This window comes from Festucalex cinctus, chromosome 1, assembly GCF_051991245.1.
Source record: "Festucalex cinctus isolate MCC-2025b chromosome 1, RoL_Fcin_1.0, whole genome shotgun sequence".
Taxonomy (NCBI): Eukaryota; Metazoa; Chordata; class Actinopteri; order Syngnathiformes; family Syngnathidae; genus Festucalex; species Festucalex cinctus.
The window spans coordinates 55,098,388-55,121,404 of record NC_135411.1 but is presented as its reverse complement, the minus strand read 5'-3'; the positions used below and the strand labels follow the sequence as shown (position 1 = coordinate 55,121,404).

Below are 23,017 nucleotides of genomic sequence, written 5' to 3'. Positions count from 1 at the left end.
ACACTGTCCGGTTTATTCCCTTCCGTAAACCCTCAAACAACTACGAAATATGTCTGCACTGGATCAAACTTTGTGAAAGACCACACACACGACCAGTCGAATCCCTCCAAAATGACCAGAAACTACTAGGTCTGCACTGAGGTAATGTTCATTGTTGTTTTTAGCTAAAGGCTAACGATAGCTCTGGGTAGCTAACTGGCCACATATTTGTTGACTTACTATCAGAAATGGAAAATGCAGGTCCAGAAAAGTAAAAACCCTGCCGCAGTTTGACTTTAGCTACAGGTGCTTGTACTCAACCAGCAGATGTTCGAGGTCATTATGAGAAGCACCTGTGGCTAAAGCCAAACTGTGGCAGGATTTTTACTTTTTTAACCTGTTTTTCCCCCTGCTTACTATTTACTATAGGCCTAAATGCCCCCCCCCCCCCCCCCCCCAAAAAAAAACTCAAAAAAACATTGAAACTATGAGGTATAAATTCATTCTTACCCTGCAAAAACTTCGTTTTTGCCGACAATCAGTTGAAGTGAGTGAGGCGACTCGCTCTTTTCCTTACATCTGCAGCAGCAGACGATACGTATTTCCTTTTGTTTTTGGGCAAAATTGCATGGTGAGGGAGTGAAGATACTAGGGGTGTGCCAAAAAAACGATTCATAAAAGAATCGAGATTCTCATTTATTAATCAAATCGAATCAATATTAATATCCAAAAATCGATTTTATTTAAATTAGAAATGAAGAAGAAGGGGAAAAGGCAGTTGTAGCCCACATGCTGTTTTTGTGGAAAAAGGCACTTACAATACAAAATTAATAAATGTTTAAAGAAAAAAAGACACTTTAATGTCTCTATTTGTCATTTTGTCTTGCAAAGAAGACTGGAGTAGATCATGACAATGTTGTGCATATCTGTAAATTGAAGCAGAAATCATTTGTCAATCAAATCATTTTGAATCGAAAATAGTTTGAATCGAGAATCGATTCTGAATCGAATCGTAGACCCAAAAATCGTAATCGTATCGAATCGTGAGACAGTCAAAGATTCCCAGCCCTAGAAGATACCCTTCACTAAAAAATTTAAAGCCCCCTTTTGCTCCATGCCGCTCAGCAATGTTCCATTCCGTGGTCCCTGCCCCTCACCACTTACACAATAAATGGGTTTGGCGATGGTGCTCTGCTCCCTGCTAAATGCAGTGTGAAAAGGGATTTACTGTGCATGAGAATATTTTTTGCATTATACACTTAAATGTTTACTTAGCCCTTTTTTGTAGTTTATTTGCCACATTGATCACAGAGTGAATCAATCCAGAATCGTATATGCTATTGACTGACTTTTCTAATTACGTATTTACTTACTGAGCTATTTTGTTACATTCACACACATCATTGATCCCACAGAGACATTCAGTTTGTTTTTTGGTGTAATTGCGTCCAATCAAATACTTCCTTCACTTATCGTTTTGACTTAAGTTAAGCAGAATGTGTCTGTGTGTGGTTCTTTTTACTACTTCCTAGCACATTGATGGATTCCCAACCACAAACTGCTCCTCTTCCCTTGAGTTCTAATTTATTTTCCCAGCATGCATTGTATCTTCATTATTATTATGTGATAGATCATCCAGCTCCCCTGCAGTCTTGTGCGCTCACTGCCTCCCCGTGCAGCTTTAATCAACACGTCAGAGAAGTCAAAGAAGCGCTCATGCATAATTACAACACGACTGGGATAGGATAGGGAATAAAAAACGCACGTAAATCATTCAGAACAGCGAGGATTGTCGTGTCAGAGTGCTTTTAACAATGTGATGGAACCGTGACGAATCAATTATTTCTGTCTTACTCCTTACATAGGAAACTCCAAACAGGCTTTGAGGTGTAAAACGTGCAAGCTGGCAGCTCACCTGTGGTGCACATCGGAACTCTCGCAGCAGCCGTGTCATGGGAAGGTGCGACAAAACACACACACACACGAAATATGTACTATATCAGAACTGTCTAAACTATGGTTCAGGGCGCTATTTGGGTGGCAAAGCAGCAGAAATGAAAAATGAATAGTTTGCTCTCATTTCTCACTTCCTTCTTTTCCACCAATCACACATCACTAAAATAGACCAATACCTGAAGATGCAGGTGTTGCATCACTTTTAATTTTTAATTTTTAATGAGCACAGCTTTTGTGTAGAAAATAGGGATTAGGCGCTGAATCTTGGCTTGTCACTTCAATTATAAATTAGAGAAATGCCAGCATGTTGGAAGTCCGACAAGTTTAGGCAGCTCACACTGTTTATTTAGTATATGTATGGTATGAACATAGTGTCACAGTTGGTAGTAAATTGTTTTTTTTGTGATCGTGAGAAACGTTGACGCAGTTCATGGAGTGAATGATGATGGCATGTACAAAAGTCAATATTTTTCAACGTTCAAGTCCTTTCTCAGTCTTATTTTGTTGTCTTATAGTTTAAGGCAGGGGTGGTCAAGTTTGGTCCTCGAGAACCCCCATCCAGCCTTATTTTCCATGTTTCTCTCCACTAACACACCTGATTCATGATCAGAATCGTTAATAGACTTCTGCAAAACCGACTGATTAGCTGATCATTAGATTCAGCTGCGCTGAAGGAGGGAGACATGGAAAACAGGCTGGATAGGAGCTCTCGATGACCAAACTCGGCCACCCCTGGTTTAAAGTGTCACTATAGCACAAAAAAAACAAAAAGTGTCAAAGACGTTGATTGCCTTGACCTGCTTCTTTTCACAAAAATAGCACAATATTTTGTGGGTCTTGACAAAGTTGTCAAAAATACTCTAAAATGGCTGCCAATATGGGGAACTGTTTTGAAAATGTCTGGCAGTTAAAGACCAAAGTTAAAGTTAAAGACCATTGCAATTAATCTGATGTTAAATCATTTCAATTAATTTGTCAGAAGGTGCAATATGAACAGCATGTCACTTCCCCCCCCCCATTTGGAGTGGGTCGTTAGTAGATCAGCTTCCATATCCGTTTTCATGACAACTCAAGTTTATTTTATTTGTGTCCAACTTTTAGGAAACCAAATATCTGGATCAGACCAATTCTTAGAACCGAGGGATTTCGATTTGGTTCAATATACAATGCGCGACTAAGAATATTAGCACGTAGCGCTTTTTAAGAGCAACGTGTAGTCCAAAAAGAATGAGGAGGCCGGCAAGAGGCGGGTACGAAACCTCAAATGTCTCGGCGGGAACAAAGGCAAAATGCTGATTACCTCGTGAGTGCGTTCTCGCTGCGTAATGTGACAGAGTGGCTCATTTGCAAGCCGAAGCGGCCATACTTATTTGCTTAATTCAGTGTGAAATGACAGCCTGGTGTTGGAAAGCTACATGTTGAGAGTGGCCGCTCCATCCGAATGAGATGTTCCTTCGCGTCGGTGTGTTTTCCATTCGATAGAATCTCTTCAAATGACTCGGTTGAAGTCTCCCCTAATGGCGGCGTGGGGCCTTGAAGATGGGTCTAATGTAAGCTGAACAAAAATCATTACGCTCTGTGTTCTCCTCCATTAGTCGGGCACCTTCAAGCGAAACTTCAGCTCACCGATGCTCGTCACTGAACAACTGGCCGTCGTCAAAGAGGTCCAGCCCAGTCTCGGTGAGTGTGTGCTGTTTGGTAATATCAAGCCTCCTGGTAAATTTCAGTGGGAAGCTAAGATGTCCATGCAAAATTATCCAACTTATTAAAAGCACGATATTACAGAACAGATTGATTTGTAAATAGAAATTTATCCTATGTTTGATGTTTGACTGAACAGTGATGTTATTGATGAACAAAAGCATGAACGTGAGATTTAAATTTTACTCATATACCTAACCCAACCAAATCAAAAATCAACAAAAATGACATTTGCAAGCAGAGCCATGATGCTCCGTTTACACCAAACGTGGGGTTTTCATTCATCATATCCATCCATCCATCCATTTTCTTGACCGCTTATTCCTCACAAGGGTCGCGGGGGCTGCTGGCGCCTATCTCAGCTGGCTCTGGGCAGTAGGCGGGGGACACCCTGGACTGGTTGCCAACCAATCGCAGGGCACACAGAGACGAACAACCATCCACACTCACACGCACACCTAGGGACAATTCGGAGCGCCCAATTAACCTGCCATGCATGTCTTTGGAATGTGGGGAGGAGACCGGAGTACCCGGAGAAGACCCACGCGGGCACGGGGAGAACATGCAAACTCCACCCAGGAAGGTCCACCTCATTCATCATATATGTTCTTTAAAAAAATAAAAATAAAATAATTGCGAAACAGCAAGGCCATTACAGATGAACCCGCGATAAACGATGGAACACTGTACACTTGCCAGGTACTATATGCTAACGTTCTTGCTCAACGTTCTGTCCTGGCTGGCCGTGTTGTTGTAGCACCCTGGTCTGGACGACTATAGACAGGACGCTGTGTGTGACGTAGTCCGAACCCGAAGCCGACTGGGTGCCGAAGATTATTTTAATTTAACGAAACGTGTGGATTTTCGGTGCGCCGTGTCGCGTGCCACCGCTCCAAACGCATCGTCCGCGCCACTCCGCTTGACAGCGTGAACTACAATTGACTACGATGCAATCGCACCGCCAGAAATGCTCCCTGCAAGTGGCAAAATGGCAGCTGCAGCACCATCTAATGGACAGATTCATATTAAAAATTAAATACACCAGTCGTCCAGATCTAAATCTTGATGTAAAGCACTGCATGAGTTTGTTCTTGTTTACTGTGTTATATAGAGAATACAGTCATAATATTACAACAATACATTACTCAACAGTTGTATTTGCAATGTCATTTAGTAGGGCATCCACAATCTTTATCACAGCAGGTCTGATTGAGGAAGCTTACTTTGCAAAACAGAACTGCAATACCAAGTGAAGTGTATACATGTGACATTTGCAAAATTTGCAATACTGTGTCACATTAGTCTTCAGTTCATGTTACACATACAGTAATGGTCGCATTCATGAAGTAGGCTTATTTGTAAATACTAGTAATGCTAAACTAATTTAACTGTGTGTTTGTTTCAAAGTGCAGCAACATGGAGCCAAGGCAAGGCCATTGCCATTAATCAAGACAAAATATCAATAAAGCCAGCTGCAAATACCATATATCAGACATTAAAAGCAACTGACTTGTCCTTAAACAGGCCACCGTACTGTACGATAGGTCAACACATGGGTTCATATGTCGCTCCAAATCAAGCTTTAGCACCTCGTGCTGTCACTTCCTTTTAGTCTCCAAATAAGGGCCAAAATGAACCAATAACATCGTAGGAACTTGGAAGTCATGGAAATAAGACAAAAAAAACAATAACGTTTGAGACTCATACGGATGCCACCCGACTGTGTTCAGTATTGAGAAAAAAAGCCAAAGAAATCGCAAAAGGCACTGGGGATTTTTGCAAGATGTGCCAAGCTGCTTGTTGCTAGGCAGAATTTCTGGTACCCAATTATTAGCGCCTCAGGAGCTACAACAAAAAAAAAATAAAGAAAAAAACGGAATCATTAAAAACATGTTTTTCAAATTTAACAAACAAAATAATTCAATATATGTTAGATTCTACTTAATACTTAATACAATAATAAAAAATCCTCAAATGTACTTTTAATAAAATGCTTATTATATAGAATAAATTCAGTATTATTATTATTATTATTATTATTATTATTATTATTAGCATGTATCATTTAAAGAGTATTTAAATTATACATCTATGATATTTAATACTCTGCGACCCTTGAGGAAAAGTGGCTCAGAAAATGGATGGATGGATGGATATTTAATACACAATAAATACAAATGCATCATATGTTGTTAAATAAATAATTTAATGCACCATGCCATTTCCTCAGCAGCAACTAATGTGACGGACAAATTGTGCAAAATAAATAAATAAATACATAAATAATAATAATAATAATAATAATAATAATTACGTAGAAAATGCATTACAATTGTAATTTATTATTATTATTATTATTATTATTATTATTATAATAGCTTTTGACATTATTTATGACTACAGTGTATTATGGTATACCCTCCACCAGATCTGATGGGACAGTGTATTCTACTTGTCTCAATGCAAAATTGCTAATGCTAATGCTAGTGCTAATCTTCAGCTTTTTGCTAAATTAGCTTGTTGACCTACAAGTAAGTTGACCGATTTTATTATTATCATGGTACCATCTGGTGGGACATTTGTCCCACTTGCCCCAAATGCAAAATTTTGTACACAAATCTTCACCTTTTTGCTAAATTAGCTTGTTGAGCACAACACAATTTTTGACAAAAAATAAATTAAAAAGTGCTGTGTTACCACGGGGCAGTCATGGTGTGGGTTTGGGACTAAAAAGTGTGCTTTATTGAAAGTGTGATGATTTGTCGTCATGTATTGATGCTTGCTTAACTTTTGGCTGTTCTCTCATACACTAAAGTGGGTCACTTCAGCTAAATTTAGACTCCCTACCCCATTCTTCCCCCACGCCGACATACAGACACAATATTCCCAACATATTGTGTGCGTGTGCATGTGATTTCAGAGGCGGTGCGTGCACGCGTGGACCCGGTATACGCCGCCTTGCGCTACGGGACGTCGCTGGCGCAGATGAGCCGCTCCAGTTTCGGCAGCATGTCAGAGTCGCCCACGCGCAGTTTGGTACGAGCCACAGCCATACGAGGATGCACGCGCGTGTGCTGCTGTGTGATTGAGATAAAGTTTCCTTGGCAGCCATGCACCACCAAGGCATCCCAATTTTGTCTTCACAGTGAACCCCCGCTATACCGCGATTGGGAGTTCACGGCACTGCTACCTTGGACGTGGCTCCCAACATTTTTATTATTATTTTTAAATATAAATATAGTACATTTTTTCAGTAAATACTAATCATTTAGAATTTTTTGTTTTTAAACATTTATTCAAGCACAATTTGTATTTCATTTTTATGTGCAATACTTTTACATTTACTACAGTTTTAATTTTCCATATATTCATATTTATGAGGTAACTCAAGAATTATCTGAGTACACATAGGGGTATTTCAGTAGACTTAAGAGTATTTAGGGAACTTTTACGAAGGTTGCGAGTATATGTTGGAGTATCTGGGTAACTTTTCAGGTGTATTTCAGTTAACTTAAAATTGTTAAGGTTACTGTACTTTTAGGGAATACTGTATTTCAATAGATTTAAGTGTATTTAGATCACGTTTAAGAAATATTTGAGTATGTTGGAGTATTTGGGTAACATTCAGGGAGTATTTCTGTATATTTAAGAGTAGTTTTTTTAACTTTTAAGAAAGAAGTTTTAAGCTGAAGAACAGCTTAACCACATAGCCTCGAAAACGTATAATAGAAAAGCCACCACACAGGGCGGAACCTGGTTGCTTTGGGGTAGAACTGGTACACTGGAAAAGGGGCTTACACTGTGGATTCATCTGTCTTTGGATCTATCTATCTATCTATCTATCTATCTATCGATCTATTGATCGATCGAGCTCGCTCGCTATCGTTATCTATCTATCGAGCACGCTATCTAGCTATCTGGCTGGTTTTATTTATTTATTTATTTATTTATTTATTTATTTATTTATTTATTTTTGTTCCCAGCTTACTCATCCCCAAATGGTCTGGTGCATCATTTCGCCAATGCGTCCATCTTTTCAGCTCATAATTTGAACTTCAGTTTTGCACATGTTGTGCCATCAAAGGCCTCAATTAACATGTCACGTATTCTGTTGTTGATCAAAGGGTGAGGCGGGTGAGGAGAGGCAGGGGAGACAGTGCAGCATGGAGGAAGACATCCCTCCAGAGACGGGAGGTAATATCACTGGAATGTGTTTGTTGAATAGATACATGCATGTATTTACACATATTGATGTGTGTTTACATGCATGCCTTTACCTTAGGCCACAATTCACGTCCAGATGCTCACACGCAGATCTGACTCCTGCTTCTCAAGTTATTCGGGGGCCATAAACCTTGAAAGCGCACATCCAACACATAAAGATGACATTATGTTACAGTCATTACACTTCATAAACCCACTTTATTATTTTGTTTTCTCTTAGTTTTTATTTTTATTTTTATGTATGATGCTATTTTTCTTTCCTAAAGACACATAACACAGACATTTACGGTGTTTTGGGGAGGTTGGAATGGATTTTTTTTTTACATTTTAAATGATAGTATTTACATGTAACATGCATGTATTGGTGTGTTAGTTTAGGGCGCCCCAGGGAGGGAAAAAATTTTTTTTCGCACAAAAAAACAAAACAAAAAAAACAACAACTCCGACATGACTCGAAATAGTATCATTAGCATGCCTCTGCAGAGGTGCTTAATAGTCCTCTGACAATGAGAGCACTACTGCCACCTACTGCAGTGGATGTGCAGTTACATTTCATTCTAGTACGGCAAAAAAGAAAAAATCCTTGGGATTACATGCGCCTCCCACATCCAAATATATACACGTGACATGCATGCATTTGCTAATGCTACTGTGTGTTTACATGCATGTGCGTATACATTTGCATCCATGCGTTTACACGCGTCAATGTTTTTTTGGCATGTGTTCACACGTTTTCCGTTCCAGACTCTGTTGCCGCTGACACTGAGGTGGAGAAGGATGAGGACGAGAGTGGCAGTCAAGCTGAGACGCCCGCTGAGGTGTGTGCACATGTGTGCACGTGTGTGTATGTGAGGCAATGCTGCGTGCGTGAATCACACTTGATGGGTGGCGAAAGCATTTTTTTTTTAAAATGTATTTATTTATTTATTTATTTATTTATTTATTTATCTTTACTTTTTGTGTATTTTTTAGTGTATCTACACTATGTTTGTGGAAAAAGAAAATTTGGCAGGGACAGAAGATTTTTTTTATGGATGAAATGTGTCTGCTGAAATTCCCATATACATTTTGTTGCCCACTGAAACGTTTTTATCAACTGGTGTGCACACTCCTATAATGTGTTTTAGCACCTGACTTCCTCCTTCCGCTTTCCAGGTGCCCCCCAAACGCATCGAGGTGCACTCGGTGCACACTTACGTGGCTCTCTACAGCTTTCTGCCTCAGGAACAAAACGACCTGGAACTCCAGTGAGTCAACACGCGTCCTATTGTTTTGAGAAAAATGTCCCTCCTACTTCATCATGGCGTCCTCGGAGGACACGTTCAGCGCCTCCGAGGACGACTAATTATGCACTCCAAACTCGTCAGCGTGCCCACGTAGTGGATGGAAGTAGTTGAAAGATATTGAGGTGTGGGGGCGTTCGCTGTGTTTAAATTGTTAGGCTGGATGAAATGGGCGGAGAATTGAGTCCAATTTTCAAAGCGAGGCGAACAATAAGAAATGAAAAAGGAAGGACGGAGTTGTAAAATGAGGCGTGCGTGGAATTGATTATTGACTATTGACCGTGTGTCTTCGATGATTAATGGCACTAACTTTACATGGCAGGACGCTAATTGTAACATTGATGCTTTTGGTTAACTTGATTCTAGAGCTGAAACTAATAATTATTTTAAGAGCTGATTAATTTGTCAATTACTTTGATGATTAATCAAAAAATTTGATTTTTAAAAAATGGTTTATTTCCATCCCTGTATTCAAAAACATTATTTCAAATGGACACTGCAGAAAGCGCACAAACATACATTAATTATGATTCTGTTAATGTTTGGAAAATGGGTAAAACCTTTATTTTAATTCAGCACTAAGTTAATCAATCAGCTTTCATGATGGACTACAGAATTTGGAGAATATTTACAGTCGAGAGGCTGAAATCCCTTTGATTTTAACTATTTTAAATTAAACAAGGCCTCAAAATTATTAATCGATTATCAAAATGATGATCGATTTGTTGCCAATTAATTGTTGCACCTAGAAAGTTATGAATTACAGTTTGTGCATGGGGATTTCACGCTTTAATTAATTGTGTTGTGTGGCCACTAGGGGGTAGTATAATACAGACATACACTTACTATACGTAGTGAAACACAGAAGAAGACCAGCAAGTTCTTTTGTTTTGTTTTTTTCCACAGAAGATAAATAATGTATGCCTGTGAGTATTGTTGTATGTTGTCTGCATGTGCTACTATCGTTTGTGTTCAAATTTAGGTTATTTAAAGGTTTATAACTACTGAAATATTGGTGCTATTCCGGTTAGCTTTGTCAATGATGTTTCCCATTATGTGATAGCATTAAGCTAGCAATTTTTCTCAATGCAAAGTTAGGTGGTTTGGTTAATAACACAAGGTGTAGCTCTCTTCATTTTACATTTAGTTTTAGAGTAAACCTCAAGCGAGAGTAGCATTAAGAAGCTTACCTGAAGCTTCTTTTTCAAAGACTATTTCACTATCTGCTGCTTGTTAAGTTTGCTGCCACCATCCAAGCACTCACAACTGAAGGGGAAAAAAATCAACCTAGTGATGGCTCGTACCTCGACAAACTTGTAAGATGAGGTACCTCTATAGTAAGTGGCGGCGTTTCATTGGCATGCAGAACAGGTCAGCTGCAGTCTTCCGTGTAAGCCGCTTTAAAGCCACACTAGAGCGAGAGACCTGCAAAAACACATTTCACACAGCACTGCAAAATGAAGCGAACCGCCATGAACAAGGAAGGAGACATACTTTTTTTTTTTTACATTTTAAAACAGTTCCCTATTGTGTTGATCATGCTGTATGCATTTGATGAGCTTTCATCATTTCGGCTACCCCAAGTATCAAGATTTATAGAAAAATGTTCACTTCCTTTCTTTTTTTTATTTTTTTTTATTATTTTTTTTTTTAGCTCAGAATTGTTCATTCGGCAGTCTTATCGATTCAACAACTTATAATTATTGCTCTCTCTCTCTGTCTTTTTTTCAATGCGTTTGTGTGCGTACGTGTAAATGCACGTGTAAATTTGTACTCATTAATTCACCTAAAACCTAATAAAAATCCCATTACCCTTCACTTTAACCGGATACTTCAGAGTCTCGCCAGAGTCATGAAGTTCAGAAGGTCAGGAGACCAGAGGAAAGGTCAAAGAAAAGAAAGATAAATCAAAGTGAAATCCAGCACCAACTAAACACCTCCTGCCATCCACATGGTTACAAAATCAGAGTCTTACGCCAACCCCACAAACTTCTAAATTCCAACAAATTAAGAAGATCTCAAGAGACCAGAGGAAAAACTAAAGAGAGGAAGGAGGTAAGGATAGATAAAGCAGAGTGAGATCCACATACCCAGCAACCACTGATTCAACGAGCAGTGGGAGGGAGAGGAGAATTCTGTTTGAATTTCAGTAGATGCTGGTGTGATGGATCTGGCATGCATAAGGACCGCCACCATAGGGGAGCCGTCGACCGCGGCCCAGCAAAGCGAGCACGGCCCCCCCGGAATCCGCCAAGCCGCGGCAGCACCAAGGCACAACCCCCCACACCCCCGCGGGCGGATACCGGCCGGCGAGCCAACGCAGGCGCGCTCCGTGGACCCCCCTGCCCCCGGGAACCAGCGCCAGGGGGGGCCGGGCAGCAGCGCAGAGAATGAAGACGTGCCCACCCCACCTCCAGCCGCAGGGAAGGATGGCACGGGGGGGGGCATAGGAGGAAGCACTGGGGGAGGGGCGGTACATCAGAACACCAAGCCTGGTGGGAAGAGGCCCCGGTCGTACTAGTGACACTTAACCCTGTTACTCAGTCCGCCAGCTCGCCAACTGGTGAACTCTACCCTTACACCGTGAATGTGGCCCCACCCAGTGTTTATACAAGTGTGTGCGTGTGTTGTATTAAAATTGGGAGCAGGTGGGATGGAGCAGGGGGAAAAGATTTCCCCTACTCCGATCCACCCGCATCCCCCCAAAAAAATGAATATGTATATGTGTGGTGCATTAAAAAAGGAAATGGAGGGACAAAGTGGTGGGACGGGGACACAGATGGGGGGACCACAGCGCTGCCAGGCACTGCAGTCCATCCCCCCTGATGGCTCCCCGCCCCAACTCACCCCTCCCCTTGGACGTGAAGTGCATTAAAATTGGAGGGGAGTTGAAGGGTGAAGACGGTGTTTCCACCCTTCCCCACCCCACCAAGAAATGTGTTGTGTGCCCTATGTGTATATTTACAAAGTGTATAGTGCAAAACTAGTAAAGTGAGTAAGAGGAGCGACGAGCGGGGCCTCTTCCAACCCAGTGGGTGCAGGAGGCGCGCCCGCCCTCCAGCATCCATCCAAATAGTGAAAAAGGTGGTAGTCGAGTTTCATCGAGTTTGTGGCTATCATGCATCGTGTTTTTTTTGTTTTTCTTTTTCTTAATGGGTTTTTAGTTTAGCTTGCCTATTTGTGGATTTCTTTTTCAACATAAATGTATTCATAGATAAAAATGTAGGTTTTTTTTTTTTTTTTTTGCTTTTGTGTTTATAAATGAAGCAGGTGGTTTTTGAATATATCTGCCACATTTAACAGGGGTTCACTGTTATGTCCTTTAAAGCATTTTTCAAGTATCAGTATCAGTTTTTTATTATTTAGTGCTTCACCTTTTGTGCAAAATCTCACGAGTATTTCGGCCTCCTTTGTCGAAGCCAAGAACATTTTTTTTTTTGCACTTGACTTTTTTTGTTCTGCTTTTATGTGCCTATCACAAATCCCGCTTTTCATTCATGTCTCTTGTCTCCCGTCCTCATTATCCTTCTTTTGCCTTATCGTTTCCAGCCCCGGTGATCGTGTGCAAGTCACAGACGACTCCAACGAGGAGTGGTGGAAGGTGGGTGATGAGACATCGTTTTCGTGTGTGTGCGTGTACGTGCCGAGCATATGATAACAGGTGTTTAAAAGAAGCGCACCTGCTCAGATACAAATTGAGTCATTTCCCCAGAAAATTAACCTAAAAAGTGTTTAAAAAATATGAGTGTGAGTGTAATATTTGAGTGTGTGCACATCCAAACGCACACATGCATCAAGGCAACATTTTCAAGCAGCGGTGATTGTTGTTTGTGCGTGCACATGATGCATGTACACTGAGCTCCGCCCTCACAAGCTGTGAAATATGTGATGAAAACGATAATGTGTGAAATATGGATGCACAGAATGTTTCAGCTGTTTATGCAAATGTGTAGAAAACAATTTCAGCTTGCCGGGGGTGATTATCGCCGCCGGTTTTCCAGTCAGCCACCAACAGACAAACACACTTTAAAAAAAAAATGTAGGCTGGCTCTATGGTTTGTGGATTTTTGAGAATGTTGTTGTACTGGCAACTTCGATTCTAATCTGTCATGGCTGTTAGCATCTCAAAGCAAACTAGGCAGATGAATTTGTGCTTAAATTCATATTTGAGTGTGAATGAATCACAGCATATTATCATGTGTACTAGTGTCACTAGTACACACTAATGACATAGAAATGTTTGTGTGGCAACTTTGAAGGCCGACACTGGGAGATGTTTTTGTATGTATGGGAATGCTTAGCTGGCTAGTGAGCATTATATTAAGCTGTTAGCATACAGTCCATAAAGCTCATCTAGGCAGTGTATCAACGTGTTTGAGGTTACTTTACCTTTGGCCTCTGACGGCGTCCTAGCACAAAGGAAGTTTGTAAACTTGAACACTGGACCGGAGAGACAAACCGTCCTAAGTTAGCTTAGCACACGCTAGCTAGTAGTCGGACAGACACGGAACTGATGGATTTTAGCAAAAGTGAAAAATGCATCTTGGGCTCTGCCAGATGTTAAAATAAGTTATTTTAAACTTAAAAGGAAAACCTGTTGCAGAACCCTGGTCGCCAGTATGCATATCGGTGTATCATACAGTCAGAAATGATGGAAAACATTGAAAAATGGTCAGAATGTTTATAAAAAAAATACACCAACTGCTGGATTTCCGCATTGAAGCAGTCAGCAATCTCGACGTGTTGCACGGATAAAAAGTCTTTTTTTTTTTTTTCCGCAGCAGTTTTTGAATGACTCATAGCTAAACTGTGGTTGTGTTGTTTTGACCTTCCCCAGGGCAAGAGCGGTGACAGGGTGGGCTTCTTTCCGGCCAACTTTGTGCAGCGGGTGCGTCCCGGCGAGAGAGTGTGGCGCGTCATCCAGGGAACATCCGCCGGCAGCTGGGAGAGAGGACACATGGTGGTCAAGGAGGCACAGGTAGCCAGCCCACAGGCTCCACTTTGTTGCGTTTTACGAGCCCCCCTTATGTCATCATAACCATGGCAACCGAGTGACGACATTCTCAACTACTGTGTCCTGAGCTGCACCTGCACACACTCGAAATGACAATACAGAAATTACGCTCTGTTACTATATTGTCACACTTTAAAGTTTGCAGTTTTAAAAACTAGTTGGTCTGAAGTTTTCTTTTTTTGGAATGGAATTTTAAAAATGAAAAAAAAAAAATGTAATCAACTTTCCTGGCGAACAGAAATGCTTCTAATTCGACATCGCTACTGAATCATCTCAGCTCCTCACGTCTCAACACGTTGCTTCTCTTTGCCAGTTTTATGCCCACTTGTTAGTAAATGAGCAAAGGACGTTCTTTTTTTGTTTTTTTTTGTTTTTTTTTTGTTTTTTTTTGTTTTTGTGTGTTCTTCTTGTTTATCATTTTTCAAAGGTGAATGTTCCAAAATAGTTTCAGCAAAGTTCCTGAAGCACAAGCTAAGAGGTGAACACAAGCCTGCGGGGCTGTCTTTGATAGGTTGTTTTTCCTCAGGTCCGATGGTTTCTTTAAATAAATAAATAACTACAAAACTCCACCTAAACGATGGGGAAAAAATGGATTTCAATAATAAATTGATCACCAGTTAGTGGCTACCTGAAATTTGAATGTCTTGCAATTTCCAAGATGTAGATTGCAATTGCAGTCTACATCTTCACTCAGATGTGATGTGTCCCTGAGCCACCAAAATCAGTTTTTGATCCAATTCAAATTCCCTCTTTAGCGGGAATGGAACCAAGACAGTGGAAATTTCCTATCCTCAAACATAATTCACAGATGATTTATATAAATGTATGTAATGTAGACTAATATAATAATGTATTGTAAATACTAATGTAATTATGGTAATGTAATTATTATGTAATTACTTTTTTTTTTTTTTTACTTGGTCTGAGGAAATATTCTAATATTTTAAGATAGGATATTTGAGTTTTCTTAAGCTATAAGCCATAATCAGCCATATTAAAATAATGAAAAGGCTTGCAATATTTCAGTTGATTTGTAATGAATCCAGAATGTATGGCATTTTTGCTTATTTAATTGCATTACAGAAAATAATGGACTTTATCGCAATATTCTAATTTTCTGAGACAGTCCTGTATATAATTTGAAAGGGAAATAAGTGGAAAATTCAAATTAATTCGAAGTAAAAAAATAAAATTAAAAAAAATAAAAAGTATTGGCTGAAAAAAAATACTCAAGTACTGTACTGAGTAACTGCTTCAACATAAAATCTGACTTATTTTAAAAACAATGTCATCAGACAGACAAAAAAAAAATTATGTACAAATTCTGGCATCTTCAAATCACATTATTATTATTATTATTATTATTATTATTTATAACTTTTTGAGCTCGAACAATAGTGCAAGGTGACACTTTAGCCCAAGCATGCACAATCCATTCATAAATTGTGGCGTAACTCACTCGGTGCTGCCACCCAGTCTAATCACCATAGGTGGCCTTTTTCTTAAAGAGGCACGAAGCAGGATTCAGAATTTTTTCACATTTGCGACCCCTCTGGCGAAACGTGGAATGGACCCCAGCGACATGCACACGGCCAGGAGTGTGCACGACTTTTCGGGCACGAGCAAACCTCCAAGTTAATCGAACAAACGTAAACACGGAGCACAACACCTTTTTCATAGGCTTAATAATGTCTACAGAGGTAAGAAATGTATTAATCTTCAAGTTACTTTGTATGTGAAAGTCATTTTGAGTGCCAAAAGCTGACGTAATTACAACCATCCAAACGTAAATAGTGCGTCCCGTGAATCCGATGACATTGAGGATAGCAGTGCGGAGACATTACTTAGCGACCGTGTGGTAGTTTTATTCTGCACTGCTAATCATAAATAGACCCTATCGTATTTTCGTTATGAAGTCTTACCTTTTTAGCAAAAAGTCAGCAAGCTGTGGGTCCCGTTTCATCCCCAGGATAGCGCTTAGCTCTCTCCACCTGACAAACGCTGCTCCTATAATTATCCGCGTCCTCCCGTGACGCTGGTCTGAAAGTTTTTTACTTCTCTTTGTCTTCCGTGGAGTCTCCATAAGGGATTGAGATGTATCGGTGCAGGTCTCTTTAAATCCAGTTTGAATTAGCTGTCCTGTCCGTGAAGTGCAATCGCGAGAGTTTACAGGGACAATAACGTGCACGCGCCTGACGTCATGCTCAGAACCACAGTTAAAGATTCCGGCCCGAAGGCTCCAACATTTTTTCCTTTTACAGAAAAATAGGGGCAACAGTCATTGTGCCACAGTCGTGCCTCCTGTCCATTATACAATTCTTAAAACATGTGCGGGTGAAGAATATGTTCTTTTAACACTCAAATTTGAGTCTAATCTTGCATCGTGCACCTTTAAAACAAAAGCACCAAGACGTCATCTTTCAGTTGACTCTTTCGGGTTCTCATCATGCCTGCCAGTCCACAACCAGGGCCGCATTTCCTGTATATAAACAATCAGTGTCTGCGGAAATGCTCCCAAAATCAAGCGGAGTGATTACCAAAGTTGCACAACAACATTTACAGATTTTGGAACTCATGCACACAAAAGGGCACACCTCATTATTAGGCGCGCCGTTGATGTAGTTTAGCATTGTGTGACACTTGCACGAGGAGATACTGTTGTAGTTTTGTCCACGGCGCGCTTTCGAACGTGAAATCTGTCATCCAATCAGGGGTGGGCATTCGCACAGTTGACCAATCACGAGTGCGTGTTGGTGAGACAGCGACGTCATGAACAGAACATGCACGGAGGGAGTGCAGAAATGCAGGCGGCCAGTAATGTGTCGTGAATGTGTCTGTGCTCCACATCGCAGGGTATAAAAAGGCGGAGTAGACGAGCGCAGCTCCTCATCATAAAGTCTTTTGTATTATATCGAACAATTCAACACATACACGTATTGTTGCACCCCTAATATTAGTGTTTGAATTGTGAGGTGTGCCTAATGAACTGTTTTTGTCAGATCTGTGTGGGCAAGCGCGAGGACGGTGACACCTTGGTGAAGCTGAGCAGCGGCAAGAAGCGTGGCCTGGTGCCCGCTTACTCCATCGAGGAGATCTAAGCTTCGTCCACGTTGACGTCATCACCCCTCCCATCTTTTTCTTCTTTCCTTCTACACTGAACAGATGAAGTGGACCATAAAAAAAAAAAAAGTCTCATCACTGTAAGTCTTAACGGATGACAAAATGGACTGTTTGTTTACATTTGGATGCTTTCTTTCATTTCACTTTCTTCTTGCTTCTGGCTTTGCTGTGTTTCATCTCCCACATGAATGAAAATGTCGAAATAATGTGGTGCGTAGAGGATTATGGGAGGCTGAAAGAGTTTGTTTTTTTTGTTTTAGTTGCCCTCAGTTGTCAAAATCACACACACGCACGCACACCCCCACAAAAAATCCTAGTTGTCTTAAGGGCACACTTCAGTTTTAATTGGATGCAGTAATTTTTTTTATTTTGTGTAAACAAACACATTTTGTTTAAAATGAAACAGAAGTATGTAAAAAAAAACAGACAAGTAACAAATGAAAGGTGGATTGGATTAATAAATGAACCAAATAATATTTAACACAGCAAAGGATAAGAGCTTAAAGTGCAACATCAGTTTGTCAAAAATATAATATGGAATATTTTTAGCAAATTGCAACATCATTTTCAATATTTAGTTTTGATGAAAACATCATTGTCATCTGTTTTGGTTCCATCTGAAGAGTGTAACGTGTGGCTTGAAGAAAGCGAGTACACAGACAGTGTGTACACTAATCCCATTTTGTAAATCAAATGAAGGAGAACAGCAATCCAATCAGAGCAAGGCTTATTTACATATTGAATATTAATGAGAAATTTCTGCTCAAGATGCTGGAGGGTTTTGACTAACCTGAATGTTGAAGAAAAGCATCCCGGGCATTTCCAATTCAGATTATCCTGCAAACTTGATCAAATCAATTATTAAAATTGTGATAAATGAGACCTTTAAAAACTTCAAATAAAATCCAAATTTACTGAACGTAAAAGTTAAATACAACTGAACTGTACTTAGCTAGTCCTTCTTTCATGTAAACAGAGCGCACATGCCACAAGTGGTAGCACCACTTAGGAAAAACCTTGTGGTGTGGTACAGTATTCTCTCATTTATTGCGGGTGTTATACGTTCCAAAAACTACCCGTGATAATGGAAATCTGTGTTATTTTTTTATTTTTTTTTATTAATTCACGTTAATTATATATATATTTTTTGTTTATTATATTTGTTTTTTCGTTTTGGTATAATTTTTACTTTGCATTCATCGTATATGTTCTTTTTTCATTTGCTTTTTTTTTTTTCATTAAAAGCATGCTTTTTTTTAATTTACTTTTTACAGGACACAGCACAGTATATATATTTTTTTCATTTTTTGTTTTTTTTTGTTTATTATATGATTTTTAGTTGATTTTGAATGCTTTTTCATTCATCATTTATGTTTTTTTCCATTTACAGTTATTTTTGCCCCCTATTAAAAGTACTTTTTTTTTTTTTTTTTTAAATACAGCACAGTATATATTCTCTATCTATGCAATGTTGTGGAGTGATGGGACAGACACCGTTGGAAAGGTCTCGTCAAGACAAATCTGCAGATGCCCGTATGTGATATGAGAGATACGGCCGCACAAAAACCGAAAAAAAAAAAAAAAAAAAAAAAAAAAAACACGTAAAAACAAAAGCATGCTGTAAAAAATCCGCAAAACAGAGAGGCCAAAAAAGATAAACCCGTGCCGAAAAAGATAAACAAGGGAACACTGTACTCGTACCAGGGCTCCCTCTGGTGGTAGGCAAAATAATTGCTGCAGAAGTACATTTCAGTTGTATTTAACTTATTTGAATAATGTATTTGCATTTCATTTTTAACAAACTTGATTTGTTATTTCATGTACACTTTAATTACTCAATTATTTAAGTACAGTTTTTGTCCACCTATATTGAAGCACAATGTTAATGTTCAATTTGTGCATATTGTGGCAGTGGTTTCAATAACAGTAAATATACTTTTTCGGAATAACACACGTCATGTTTTAGATGAACATCGAGGCCTACCACACTGTCTGTATCATAATGTTAGTCATGAAGGTGTGACTTGGGAAGTTTTTTTTTGGGTGTTAGGTACTCATAAGTTTGAGAATCGCAAAGCTTTTCGCTGTTCGCCATCAAATCTTGACGATCATTTTGATGATTCACCATCAAAAATAAAAGAGGCACAAGGGACCGTTGCTTGGATTCTTGCAGCTTTTATTATTATAGTCATACTGTCAATTTATTATGTATTTCATTCATTTTCCAATATAGGTTTTTTTTTTTTTTTTTTTTTTTTTTTTTAAGAACAAAATCAGGAGTTTTTCATTGGACCAACAGAGGCCGAAACCTCCTTTTGCCTTGCGCGCGCTCAATGCTGCTGCACAGTTAGGACACAACACGTAATTAATCTGATGTCTAATGAACCCAATTTAAAAAATGAAATCCAATTAGAAAGGGGAAGTAAAGATAGACCTGCGAGGAAGTTGTTCAGGTGAAAAGCCATTTTAGTCTCATTTCCATGCAAAGGATGTTGGAGTGCGCAGACATTTGTATGAGTTGAAGCAAACGAGTGAGGAGGAACGACGTGTGTGTTGAAGCGTGCGGTCAGACGGTGCGTGTGTGCGTCATCACCGATCCAAAGTCACCTCCCGCTCGGCTTGCCGTCGTCTGGCTTTCATGCGGGAACGCACACCGGTCCCCCGTAAAGGACACCTCACTTCCGTCCCTGCGTGAGGCCGGCACAGAGTCAAAGCCGAGATCCTTTCATCTTGAGCGGATTGCTTAGCTTAGCTTCTCGCATGCTGATTGTTTTATTCCACTGTGGAGACATAAACACAACTGGGTTTAGTCCACACATGTTAACACTGTAGCTTTCGAGACATCAATGTTTTGTCATTTGCTCGCCACATCTCTCAATCAAATGTCTTTTGAAATTTTTGTCCCTTCTAATAAATGGCTGAAAGTACATCACCGTCTGTGGCTCTCCTTGCCCAAATGCAACGACAGCACACACGACATGGAATTCTCTTTGTTTTATATTTAGTTTGACAGTTGTTCCTGGAAGGACAAAAGAAAAAAAACAAGAACGAATGAATATTGTTATTTTACTATAAGCAAATTAAAAATAATCTATTGTGACACTACCATAAATGTACGACGGCGTATTAGGGTCACGTATAAATACTTTAGAGGGCGGGGCAAATTTCCTGCTTTAGAATTTGCGACTGTCTAAAGTGGCAAATTTGCGAGAGAAAAAAACTCAGGAACTTATGAGAAATACATGTAGAGTAGCGTCTAATCATTTGAGGATTCATTGGTGGTTAATGGGACACTGTTTATAAAATGAAAAGGCAGGATGGCGACGGATTTATTCTTTAAACTCGGCACTCTTTCTTTAAACACTTCCTGATCCCCTATCAGCTGACTAGCACTAACCAATCAGAAGCTAGCATACTTTATATAAATGCAAATGCATGGAGGAGAGCAGCAGATTCGACACATCAATTTAGATACTAAACTCACAAATCTGCCACTTTATAAACTCACAAATTTGCCACTTTAGAAAGTTGCAAATTTGCCACTTTATAAACCTTTTAAACTTTTAAAAGTTTTTTTGTTTGTTTGTTTTTTGTTTGTTTGTTTTTTGAGTGTTTTAGTCGTTTAAGTGGCAAGTTCGTGACTTTCTAAAGTGGCAAATTTGCGAGTTTTTTTTCTGGGAATATTGCCCCCGCCCTCTCAAAAAATACATGTTACCCGCTCGGCAAAAAGGGTCCGCATGTCGGCAGGCTCAATCTAGAGATATGGGCGATATTTGACAGTTGGACATTTTTTGTCCATTTTGAGATTTCTCCACAAATAGCTTCCTTGAGGTCTCTAGTTTCATTTCCAAGCAGCACAAAAGTCAAAATTGTAATAGAAGTGTATGAAAATAAGCAATTATTAGATAGTATGCCTCGTAACTAGGGGGCGTGTTTTTAGCCTGCTAGCTAGCTAGCATTGCGCCTTGCTCACCTTTTTTAAAACAACCCGAGTTTTCTAGCCTCAGACGTAATTCACTACTGATTTATATAAATATTGTGAGGATAAGCGAATCTGCTAATGGATGGATGGATGGACATAGCAACCAAAAAAAAGTCGAAACACAATTCAGCACAAACGTGAACAGAAGTCATCCTACCTAATGGAGCAGAAGCGATATTATAGGTCCGGTTACCTGCGAATTGTCATCCAAACAGATAGAGATATTCTCCAGGATCATTTTCTTAATGAAAGGTTGTCTACTTTTAATTTAAATTACTATATTCACACACTTGACTAAACCATGTCGAACTCTAGAGAGGGATGCAGCCGCGATACCCCCGCGGAGCAGGCTACACTGCTCTTTCACTCAGACCGCGTTGGGAATTAAAAGTTGTTACGTGCACCAGTGCCTTGTATGCAATGTAGACTAATGTAATAATGTATCGTAAATACTAATGTAATGGTTTGATCGCTTGTCGATGTTGTCGATTTCATAGGACGCTGGACACGTACGCTGCTTTTCAATGAGTCAAAAAAAAAAAAAGTCTTCCTGCATAAGTCGCAAATATCGCCACACATTTTCACTTTATGCTCTTTTTAAATGGGATGACATGAACATAAAAATGAGCTATGAAATATTTAACTTGAAGATGAAAAATGGTCCTCTCAAAAGAGTCACAGTATGACAACCTGCCCCAAAATGCACACAGGCTATATTGACTTGTAAATACAATAGTTTAGCGTCCCTCGTGTATTACTTGGGGTGGGGTGGTGGGACAAAATAAAACAAACAAACAAACAAACAAAAAAAACATTTTAATTTTCTTCATTTTCAAAAGCATTTGAGACATCATATCCATGATAAGTTATAAATAAAGCACTTTTCACAGGCCACATCAAATGGCAAATAATCTTTTAATTGACACAAAATTATGAAATCAAACTTCCCACTGTGGTAATATGATGTCATTTATGTAAGAAAATACACCAAAGAAGCAACAATAAAATAAGCAAACTTTGGCTGATGCCTCAGAAGATGAATTGTCAGCTGAATGTGATCTTCAAAGTTGAGGCTGATTTCATTTCTTGAGAGCTCAAAATTCCAAAACGTTTAAAGGGTTCAAATCTCGGATGTTGACTTTGTCTGCTATTGGAATTGATTTTCCACTGATATTTGAACAGTTCCTGAAAATTTCAGGTTCATATCTTTTTCCTAAGGTACTGGTTGCTATGGATGGACATTTGAAAGATGCAAGTACTTTAAAGCCCTTTTTCTCAAAACTAGGGATTTCAACCTTCCAACATTAAAACTGCTGTAACGTTGTCAATTTTTCAGCTACATCCATGTATATTATATATCATTTTAAAGGGAATTAAGCGCAGAATTCAAATATATCAATATCTTAATTTAGATTTTTTTGCGCATGTGGACCCTTTTGCCAGAGCCTCACATATATATTCATATGTGGCCCTAATACGCCGTTGTACTAAATGCATTTCTGTTTTCATGGTTATTATGAGAGATTTTGCCACCCGGTTCCCTTCCGAAAAGACGTCGGTACGAAAAAGCAACAATGCTGGATGGGTGTCGCGGCAATAAAGGCATCATAAAAGTTAGTGCCATTCAATTGTTTTTATCCTGCCATAACGGTGTTTTCATCCTAAAAGTTAACATTGTGTGTAGGACTTTGACTTGATGATAAAACTTCCAAATGGTTTTACTTCTCACATAATTGCGCTCTTGTGCATTTTCTGTCA

General features: G+C 39.4%; 1 protein-coding gene across 1 annotated transcript in view; it reads left to right on the top strand.

Moving 5' to 3' along the window:
• The window catches only part of LOC144001141 (SH3 and cysteine-rich domain-containing protein 2-like), a 36,399-nt gene extending 16,874 nt beyond the window's left edge, over positions 1 to 19,525 (top strand). The window contains exons 4-12 of the mRNA XM_077495196.1: positions 1,845 to 1,939; positions 3,531 to 3,615; positions 6,557 to 6,672; positions 7,761 to 7,830; positions 8,605 to 8,678; positions 9,016 to 9,107; positions 12,693 to 12,744; positions 13,981 to 14,121; positions 17,157 to 19,525. Coding sequence (XP_077351322.1) covers positions 1,845 to 1,939; positions 3,531 to 3,615; positions 6,557 to 6,672; positions 7,761 to 7,830; positions 8,605 to 8,678; positions 9,016 to 9,107; positions 12,693 to 12,744; positions 13,981 to 14,121; positions 17,157 to 17,255 — 824 coding nt within the window. The 3' untranslated portion in view covers positions 17,256 to 19,525. The remainder of the gene's footprint in view (positions 1 to 1,844; positions 1,940 to 3,530; positions 3,616 to 6,556; positions 6,673 to 7,760; positions 7,831 to 8,604; positions 8,679 to 9,015; positions 9,108 to 12,692; positions 12,745 to 13,980; positions 14,122 to 17,156) is intronic.
• The last annotated feature ends 3,492 nt before the right edge of the window (positions 19,526 to 23,017 follow it).